Source organism: Scyliorhinus torazame, chromosome 12 (genome assembly GCF_047496885.1).
Source record: "Scyliorhinus torazame isolate Kashiwa2021f chromosome 12, sScyTor2.1, whole genome shotgun sequence".
NCBI classification, from domain to species: Eukaryota; Metazoa; Chordata; class Chondrichthyes; order Carcharhiniformes; family Scyliorhinidae; genus Scyliorhinus; species Scyliorhinus torazame.
In genome coordinates, this window is record NC_092718.1 from 29,750,294 (window position 1) to 29,760,376 (window position 10,083).

Here is a 10,083-nt window from a genome sequence, read left to right on the forward strand (position 1 = left end):
GAGCCTGGACGCAGCGTCTAGTTTGCGGTTGGCTCTGCTGGATCGTCCAGCCTCATCGATGATGCAGTTGAAGTCACTGCCCAGAATGACAGGCTTGGAGGTGGCCAACAGCAGCGGGAGTTGCTGAAGGACTGGCAGTCGCTCACTCTTTACGGCCGGGGCGTACACGTTAATGAGTCGGAGAGGGACGTTTTTGTATTTAACGTCTGCTACAAGGAGGCGTCCACCCACTACCTCCTTAACGTTGGAGATGAAGTTGCCTCCCCGCAGCAGAATACCTAGGCCGGAGGAACGACAGTTGTTTCTTCGTGACCAGATGGATGGCCCGTGGGACCACCCTTGACCAGCGCCTGTAGTTGCTGAGGTGAGGAATTCCACACTCCTGCAGGAACAGCATGTCGGCTTTCACGTTTGCCAAGTAGCCTAGTGTAGCTACGCACCGCAAAGTATCTTTAATGCTTCGCACATTCATAGATGCAATTTTAAACCCCATTTTAAAAAGGTAGATTTACCAGTCTCAGAGTCCAGAGTCTATGCAGTTGGGTGTTCCAGCTGCTGAATGTTCCCCAGCATGCCCGTGGTGCTCGCAAACTGTTGCACAGTTGCAGGGCTGAGAAAGCTGTCCTGGTCCTCACTGGGCCCGTGAACTCGACGGGGATGCATTGGGGGGGGGTAAGTGTAGCCCTGGCGTTCGTCGTGGCATTCAGTGGGTGTTGGGGTTGCAGGCCGGTTTTCGCCTGGGTTGTTGCTGTTTGTTAATTTCTGGAGTTGGTCTGTGACCTTATTTTTAATGTCCGGCGTTTGGTGTCCGTTGGTCATATTGCTGTTCCCATTCACCAGAGGTTGATGATCTCGGCGTGCTTTATTTCCTTCCCTGTCTGTGGTGTGGGGGGTCTGTGCTTCCCGTCCTACATTGGTACTTTGCCTCTTTATTTGAGGCCGATTCTGGTCTTGTTTTCCCTCATCGGAGGAGGTGTCGACGCTAAGCCCGCTGGCTGAAAGGTGCCGCATTTTGCCATTCCCCATCGGGGGTTTCCTCAGTTCATTGTTTTGTTCCCTCTTTCGTTTGTCCCTGTTCACCGTTTCCCAGGGCCCTTGATTCTTCGTTCCGTCCTATTCCATCGAGTCGTCCTCGTCAGATGAGGTTGGGGTTGAGTTGTCAGGTTGAGCTGGGGCCTCCACTTTTTGTTGAGGGCCCTTCTGTTGATTTTCAGCATTGTGTGCTGTGGTGTCTTTGTCGATGGAGGGTGCATGAACCTCCTCGGTGGTCGTCGTTTTGACTCTGCCGCTGGTGAATTGGGCAGGCCCTGCAAAGATGGCCGGCCTCCCCACACAGGTTGCAGCACTCGTCTTCCTTGCAGTCCTTTGTCATGTTTGCATTGTGGATAGCACAATTGCTTCATAGCTCCAGGGTCCCAGGTTCGATTCCGGCTTGGGTCACTGTCTGTGCGGAGTCTGCACATCCTCCCAGTGTGTGCGTGGGTTTCCTCCGGGTGCTCCGGTTTCCTCCCACAGTCCAAAGATGTGCAGGTTAGGTGGATTGGCCATGATAAATTGCCCTTAGTGTCCAAAAGTGCCCTTAGTGTTTGCTGGGGTTACTGGGTTATGGGGATAGGGTGGAGGTGTTGACCTCGGATAGGGTGCTCTTTCCAAGAGCCGGTGCAGACTCGATGGGCTGAATGGCCTCCTTCTGCACTGTAAATTCTATGATAATCTATGTGTCCCTCCTGCCTGCAGTTTTTGCAGATGGTGACATTGTAGTTGGCGGCAACATGCCCCGTCCTGCCACAGGTGCGGCATGTCTCACGTAGTAGAGATAGCCTCAATTTCCTCCAATGGCGAAACTGGAGGGGGGGTGCAGGATGGTTTCGTCGCAGTCTGTTCTCAGTCACCTTGATCTGGTGCTCACTTGTCCAGATGCCAAAGGTGTCCTTCACTTGCACGCTGTTACTTTTCAGCTCGATGTACCTGGCGAGGAACGTGAGCACATCAGACACGGGGACGTGGGAGTTGTACGTGTGCAGTGTGACAACCAGGTTTTGCTGCGACAGTAGCGTAAACAGAGGCTCCGCAGTCAGGATAGACAGGGGGCTCTGGTTACCTTTTTCTTTGAACACGTTCAAGAATTTGATGCAAGCTGCGACACTCTTGAAGGTGACGTCAAAATATCCATTGTTGCAAGCAGAAGATATCTGTTGCTTGAAACCCGCAGCACTCGCTTCACGAAGAAATTGCGGTCCACAGGTGACTCCCCTTCCGACTTCTTCGCTGTAACTCTGACAGTGTTTCGCACTCCCCAGCCTGGTGGTCGGGATGCAGCTGCAGCCATAGCTCACACGTTGAGTCTAAACTGTATCGGCGTTAGGCCTAAACCAGAGGCTTAGACAAGCATGTAGATCCATCAATAGCAGCAAGAGCTCCAAACATTTCCTCTTCGACGACTTTAACCCCTCCGTGTTCTCCAATCCACGATCGACATCGAAATCCTCTTAGCCAAAAGATCATGGTTTCACCCCTGCCAACAGGAGTTCCTTTGAGCAGCAATGCATCCAAACATTTGGGGACCAGTGCTGAACGGCACTTGCCCAAGGTCCCGAGGCAAAGGGATTGAATCCCAAAGCCTCAGGTACCTTGGAAATCTGCACATTAGAGCGAGGCTTACTGCCTCGCGCTAAAATGCAGATTTGCCAAAAAGTGATCCCGCTCATGGCAGGAGTCTCCTTGAATCTCGCAAGGAGTTGCGAGTCGGGTGGATCCCGGGAGTGGGGTCTCCCAGCTTTCACCAGCCACACTGTGCCGCAGCGAGATGCTTTTCCAGCAGAGCGTGGCGGAAGATCACGCCCTCTATCTCTACTATTAATTAATCCAAGGAAGTTTATTGCAAATTCCACACCTCCATTGGTTTACTGAATTAACAGGTATGTTTTCCAACTTTAGTTTTTAAAAAAATGAAATTTGTTTGCAGCTAACACTTCATCGGCTTGCTAATTTCCCCCAGCAAATCCTTAATTATCTACTGCACATTATCATTTACTGCACCAACCACCCTTGTGGCTTCTATAAACAAAATGTGTATGAGGATGAGAACACAAACAATCGAATAAGTCTCTTAAAAGGCCTACGGTGGATTACAAAGTTAAAACTGTTACCTGATAATTCATCAATCTTTTGAATTTTTATTTTACTTCAAAACTATGACATACATAGAAAGTAGAGGAGGAAGCTATTCGGCCCTTCGAGCCTACTCCACCATTCATTATGATCATGGCAGATCATCAAATTCAATACCCTGACCCCCCCCCCCACCATATCCCTGATCCCCAAGAGATATACCTAATTTCTTCTTGGAATCACACAATGTTTTGGCCTCAACTACTTTTGTGGTAGTGAATTCCACAGATTCACCGCTCTCAGGTTGGAGAAATTTCTCAATTCAGTCCTAAAAAGGTTTAGCCCTTATCCTCAAACTATGACCCCCAGTTCTGGACTTTCCCACCATCGGAACATTCTTTCAGAATCTACCCTGTCTAATCCTGTTAGAATTTTATCAGTTTCTATGAGATCCCCTCTCTCTCTTGTAAACTCCAATGAATATAATCCTAATCAACTTAGTCTCTCCTCATATGGCCATTCTGCCATCCCAGGAATGCCTGGTAAACCTTCATAGCAAGAACATCCTTGCTCAGATAATGACACCAAAACTGCACACAATACTCCAGGCCTGGCCTCACCAACGCCCTATACAATTGTAGCAAAACATCCCTATACTCAAATCCATTCGCTATGAAGGCCAACATACCATTGCCTTTTTTACTGTCTGCTGTACCTGCGCACTTACTTTCAGGGACTGGCGCATGAGGATGCCAAGATCTCGCTGAGTATCAACCTCTCGCAATTTACACCATTCGAATAATAATCTGCCGTCCTATTTTTGCCACCGAAGTGGATAACCTCACATTTATCCACATTATACTGCATCTGCCATGCATGTGTCCACTCAGCCCATCCAAATCCCACTTAAGCATCTCTGCATTCTACTTAAAGCTCACCCTCCCACCCAACTTTATATCATCTGCAAATTTGGAGATAATACATTTAGTTCCCTCGCCCAAATAATTAATATATGTGAACAGTTGGGGCCTTGGCACATATCTCTCCGATATCCCACTAATCACCGCCTGCCAATCGGAAAAGTAATAATAATAATCATCTTTATTGTCACAAGTATGCTTACATTAACACTGCAATGAAGTTACTGTGAAAACCCCAAGTCCCATTTATTCCAACGTTTTGCTTCCTGTCTGCTAATCAGCTTTCTATTCATCTCAAGACACTACCTGTAATCCCATGCACTTTGACTTTACAGAGTAATCTGCTACGTGAGACCTTGTCAAAAGCCTTCTGAAAGTCTAAATAAACCACAACCACCGGTTCTCTCTGGTCAACTCTACTAGTTACATCTTTAAAGAATTCCAATAGATTTGTCGAGCTTGATTTCCCTTTCGTAAATCCATGCTAACTTTGTCTGATTATACCACTGCTTTCCAAATGTTGTGCTATGAAATCCTTGATAATGGACTCTAGCAACTTCCTGACTATCGACGCTAGATTCACTGGTCTGTGGTTCCCTGTTTTCTCTCCACCTCCCTTTTTGAATAGCGGGCTTATATTAGCTATCCTCCAAACTGTAGGAACCATACCAGAGTCCAAAGAGTTTTAGAAAATTACCACCAAACGCTCTATTATTTCTAGGGCCACTCCTCAAGAACTCTGGGGTAAAGATTATCAGACCCTGGAGATTTGTCCGCCTTCAATCCCATTAATTTCCCCAAAACCCATTTCTCGACTAATACAGATTTCCTTCAGCTCCTCACTAAAGTTTGTGCTTCTCAGAGCATCCGGTACATTATTCATGTCTTCCTTTGTGAAGACAGAAGCAAAGTGAGAATTTAGTTCCACAGCCATTTTAGTTCCTCGTTACGAATTTCCCTGTTTCTGGCTGTAAGGGGCCTACATTCATTTTTATCAATCTCTTTACATACCTATAGAAACTTTTAGAGTCAGTTTTATGTTCCCCCCTAGCTTACTTTCATATTGTATTTTCCCCATCTTAATCATAAAATCATAGACTTTACAGTGCAGAAGGAGGCCATTTGGCCCATTGAGTCCGCACTGGCCCTTGGAAAGAGCACCCTATCCAAGCCCACCCCACCTTTTTGGACACTAAGGGCAATTTAGCTTGGCCAATCCACCTAACCCTGCACATCGCCACACTCCGGTGCCTGTTCGGGTACACAGAGGGAGAATTCAGAATGTCCAAATTATCTAACAGCATGTCTTTTGGGACTTATGGGTGGAAACCGGAGCACATGGAGGAAACCCACATAGACACGGGGAGAACGTGCAGACTCTGCACAGACAGTAACCCAAGCCGGGAATCGAACCTGGGACCCTGGAGCTGTGAAGCAACTGTGCTAACCACTGTTCTACCGTGCTGCCCCCAATCTATACTTTGATCCGCCTTTGCTGAATTTTAAAATGTTCCTAATCCTCAGGCCTATTGCTTTTTCTTGCAAATTTGTATGCCTCTTCTTTGAATCTCAACCTATCTCCAAATTTCCCTTGTGAGCCATGGTTTGACCACAGATCCCTTCCTGCTCTGCACCAAATAAAAATAAACAACTTCTGGAGTTCATCTGTTTGTTCCTTGAATGTCTGCCATTGCCTATCGACTGTCCTTCCTTTCACTAATGTTTCCCAGTCCATCATAGCCAACTCATGCCTCATATCCTCAGATACCTTTAAGATTCAGGACCCTGGTCTCAGAATCAACGACCTCACTATCCACCTTGATAAAGAATTGTCACATTATGATCTCTCATGCCTAAGGGTTCTCTCACAACTAGATTGCCAACTAATCCTTTCTTATTACATAATACCCAGTCCAAGATGGTCTGTTCCCTTGTTGATTCCTCAACATATTGGTCCAGAAAACCATCCCATATACACTCCAAAAATGTCTCCTCTGTTGCACTATGACTAATTTGACTCAACTAATTTGTATGCAGATTAAAGTCACCATAATCACAGATGTTCCTTTATCACATGAATTTCTAATGCTATTCCCAACATTACCACCAGTTTGGTGGTATGTATACCATCCCAACGAATGACAATAGGCTAGTGTAACATAATACCACAAATTCATTATGTTTTGACATGTCAAAATATGAATATATTTATATATATATAATTTGATAGCACAAGATAACCAAGATTGAAGCAAAAACATCTGTAAATGACTGTGATAGTGACATAATAGAAAACTGCATTTATATGCTGCGTAAGACAGAGTTCTGAGGAATTTCCACAGTGGCCATACATTTTCAGCAACACAGCATTTGACTACATATGGAAACTATTCTGCTTTAAAACAGATTTAAAACAATTTATTGAATAACTTTTAACAAATTCCTGCTGAGTATTCTGCACAAGATATATGCAAGCAAACTACAGGTGTAAACACAGGACAATTTCCTCTTACTGCAACTTTAGAAGTTTTCTGAAGAACCTCATTAAACTGGTCTAGATCGTCCTTCAACATTTACAACTGAACAAACTACAAATGTGTAATACAAAATGCATCCATATTATATGATGGATTCAGCATCAAACCAACTGTAAATTTAACTGCCCGTATTTTATCCACTGGTTAGGGTTGGCTTTGTGGTAATGAACACAACACAAGCAGGTAAGAACTAGTTTCCAACTCTGTGCCAAGCAACTGCTGGAGTACAATTCCCCTGAATACATCTAGATTAGAAATAGAAGAAGCAGCCTGGTTAGAGATTTCTGATCATCATCCAGCGGCCCTCGCTACAAACAATGCATGTCAGCGTTTAAGAATTGGGTTTGACTGTGATGCCCCATACAGCCAAATGGCTGTTGAGTTGCCATCAAGCTTCATATATTGAAAGTAGCCACCAGTTACCCGACCTGGAAACTGCAGTGCAGTGTAACAAACCTGACCATCCCAATATCTTTCTAATCATTAGTTCTGAATGAAGGCACATCATGCCAAGTATGCTTTTATACACTTACAACACTGGGTAATAGGAACACTTCAATTCCTTGTGTATTTACCATAGTAAAGAATGTATTTTTGCTACTGCCTGGACCTTACAATTGCTAAGCTGTGCAAATCACCGTGATCTGATCTCACATATAAAGATAACATAATAAAAAGATAAATACCCTCTTTTTTTCTTCAACTTTTCGGACACACTTCATTCTCCATTCATCAATTTTTGCTTCTCTCTCTGCTGCTCTTGCCTCTTCCTCTTGTTTTTCTAGGAGCCACTCTTGCTTCTTCCTTTGAATGCTGCTTCTTTTCTTTTTGATTCTTTCCAGTTTCTTTTTCACAGCACTGAGGTAGTCGCTGTCATTTAACATTTTTAGTTTTTCCTGTAAAGCAGTCTTTATTTCAATTGCTTTGAGATAAGATTCAGTCCAAACAGCTTCATTTTCAATATTATGCCTCAACTTCTGGCATAAGGTAGTTAGTTCAGCCACTAGTTTACAAGCACTCAGCACCGACTCCTTTACTTCGCTAACTAACAGGGATGATTTGGGCTTTTTAATCATGGAAGGCTGCGACCTACGTTTTGACAAGAATCTTGTAAGCCATAACTCATCTTGCTCTTTCAGAGATTCATATTTAAAATTATGAGAGAACTGGTCTGGTGATGATTTCCTCATCATTAAGTCATTTCTGTGTAGTTGTTCCACACTGATGTCTTTTAGGTTTTGTGAGAAATTAGCAACACTGGGCCAAGGCATTGTCATATTTTCATTGTTATACTGCATGCTGTGATCATTTTGCCAAGATGGTATTTCTCCCAATGAATTTGGAAAGTTCTGTTGATTATTATGGATGCTATGGTTTATTAACTGAGAATTTTGAGGTCCATACCCAGCAGGTAAGTTAAGAGTTCCACTACGAAGCAAACTGTGGTCCTGACAGGAACTGTTCGGAGGCTGGGGAGGCATGCTGTGGATGTGAGGTGGGACACTGCTGGCAACTCCAGCACTCTCGGACAAGGGTGGAAGTTGCTCAGGATGTAAACGTTCATGGAATGGATACTGGTGCTGAGAATCCATGTGTTCCTGTAGATACGGAGGTTGAGGGCAATGATACGGCTGCCCCTGCTGAGGGTAATGTTCCCAATACTGATCAGCTGAGTGGTCCTGGTGTGAAAATCCTTGTGGGAGGCTAGGTTGGTCTCTGCATTCATATCTCTGCACTTGGGGTAGACGTTCCTTATGTTCATGATCCTGAGGGAGGGTAGTGTAACTTTGGTGATGATTCCATGGGTCAGGAGGATGCTTATGTCCTTGAGAGAGAGACAGAAGGTCCTGGTGAGGATGGCCCTGCGAGTGAGGGTGGTGGCTTGGATGTTGCTGACCTTGTGGATGCAGAAGATAGTTTAGGTGTTGCTGACCTTGTGGATGCGGAGGGTGACTTGGGTGTTGTTGACCCTGTGGGTGAGAGGGGTGGTCTGGGATTTGCTGACCCTTTGGGTGCGCAGAGTGGCCTGGGTGTTGCTGACCCTGTGGGAGAGTAGGGTAGTCTGGGTGTTGCTGACCCTGTGGGTGAGGGGGGTGGTCTCGATGTTGCTGACCCTGCGGATGATTTTGATGTTGCTGACCTTGTGGATGAGAGGGGTGGTCTCGATGTTGCTGACCGCGCTGGTGAGGGGGGTAGTCTGGGTTTTGCTGACCCTGCGGGTGGTCTGGATGTTGCTGACCCTGAAGATGAGGAGGGTGGTCTGGGTGCTGTTGACCCGGAGGGTGAGGAGGCTGGTCTGGGTGCTGTTGGCCCTGAGGGCGAGGGGGCTGGTCTGGGTGCTGCTGACCCTTAGGGTGAGGGGGGTGGTCTAGGTGCTGTTGACCCTGAGGGCGAGGGGGCTGGTCTGGGTGCCGGTGACCCTGAGGGTGAAGGGGGTGGTCTGGGTGCTGGTGACCTCGAGGGTGAAGGGGGTGGTCTGGGTGCTGTTGACCCCGAGGGTGAGGGGGGTGGTCCCGGCCCCAGGGCTGGGGAGGGCAGCGCGGGCGCTTGTGTTGCGGCTGGTTCCGGGGCTGCTCCGGTGCCGGTAGGTGGTCGCGATGTCCCTGATCCCACGGCTGACGGTGCTCCTCTAAGGGCTCCACTTTGGCCGCAGTCGGAGCGGGCCCTCCCGGGCTGGGTTGAAGGTAGCTCTCTGCGGGAGAAGCAGGCGGCCCCCAGTCTCCGCCCGCCGCCGCCCGGTTCTGGGCCAGGCCTCGCTCCGGCACAGGGAAGCCATGCTGCCGGGGGTGCGGAAACGCGGCGCCGGGCGACTCCTCACTCTTGCTCCCGGGCTGACAGAAAGAGAGGCGGCCTCGGTCGCGCGGGCCGAACTCCGCAGCCGGCGGCAGGGGCGGCCCGTGGCGCCGCTCGGGGAGACCGCCATAAAATGGTGGCGGCCGCTCCATCTCAGCCCGAACTCCCGACTGGCGACGTCATCTGATTGACAATGCCAACCGTTCAATCAGCGCGCACCAAAGAGGCGGGGCTGGTCCACGAGTGACCAATCATCGCACTGCGAGGGCGGGCATTACCAGGAGTCAATTGGAGTCTCGGCCTGCGCGCCCCCTGCAGGCAGCCTGACAGAGAAGCCAGGTCCTGGATATCCCTGCGTCCCTCGGGGAAAATTCAGGGCTCCTGGATATCCCTGTGTCCCTCAGGGAAACTCCAGGATTCCTGGATATCCCAGTATCCCTCAGGGAAAATCAAGGTGTGGTAGTCACGACTAGTGGCATATTATATGTATTACGGCACTGCCCGTATATTAAGGGTACAACAGTAAATCCCTGCCTGCGGTCTGAAAATCTCCCGGTCTCCCGCTGGCAGGAGGTCCTGCCCGACGCGCTCCACTCCATTCAATCATTCCTCTGCAGGTCCACCTCCTGGGTCTCGCTCCCAACATGGCTGACAGTTCCTAGACCCGTCCTCCTCCGGAAGCATGTGCGGACCCATAAGCCGGACCCCTCAGTCGAAAAGGT

At 47.9% G+C, this 10,083-nt stretch overlaps 1 protein-coding gene across 2 annotated transcripts in view; it reads right to left on the reverse strand.

Moving 5' to 3' along the window:
* Positions 1 to 9,519, reverse strand: part of pdcd7 (programmed cell death 7) — a 29,294-nt gene extending 19,775 nt beyond the window's left edge. Inside the window, exon 1 of one of the 2 annotated variants that reach the window (XM_072470595.1) lies at positions 7,255 to 9,515. In XM_072470595.1, the coding sequence (XP_072326696.1) occupies positions 7,255 to 9,513 (2,259 nt within the window). In that variant the 5' untranslated portion in view covers positions 9,514 to 9,515. Of the gene's footprint in view, positions 1 to 7,254 lie in introns of both variants that reach the window. The other variant, XM_072470596.1, reaches the window with a different exon arrangement.
* Positions 9,520 to 10,083: the final 564 nt, after the last annotated feature.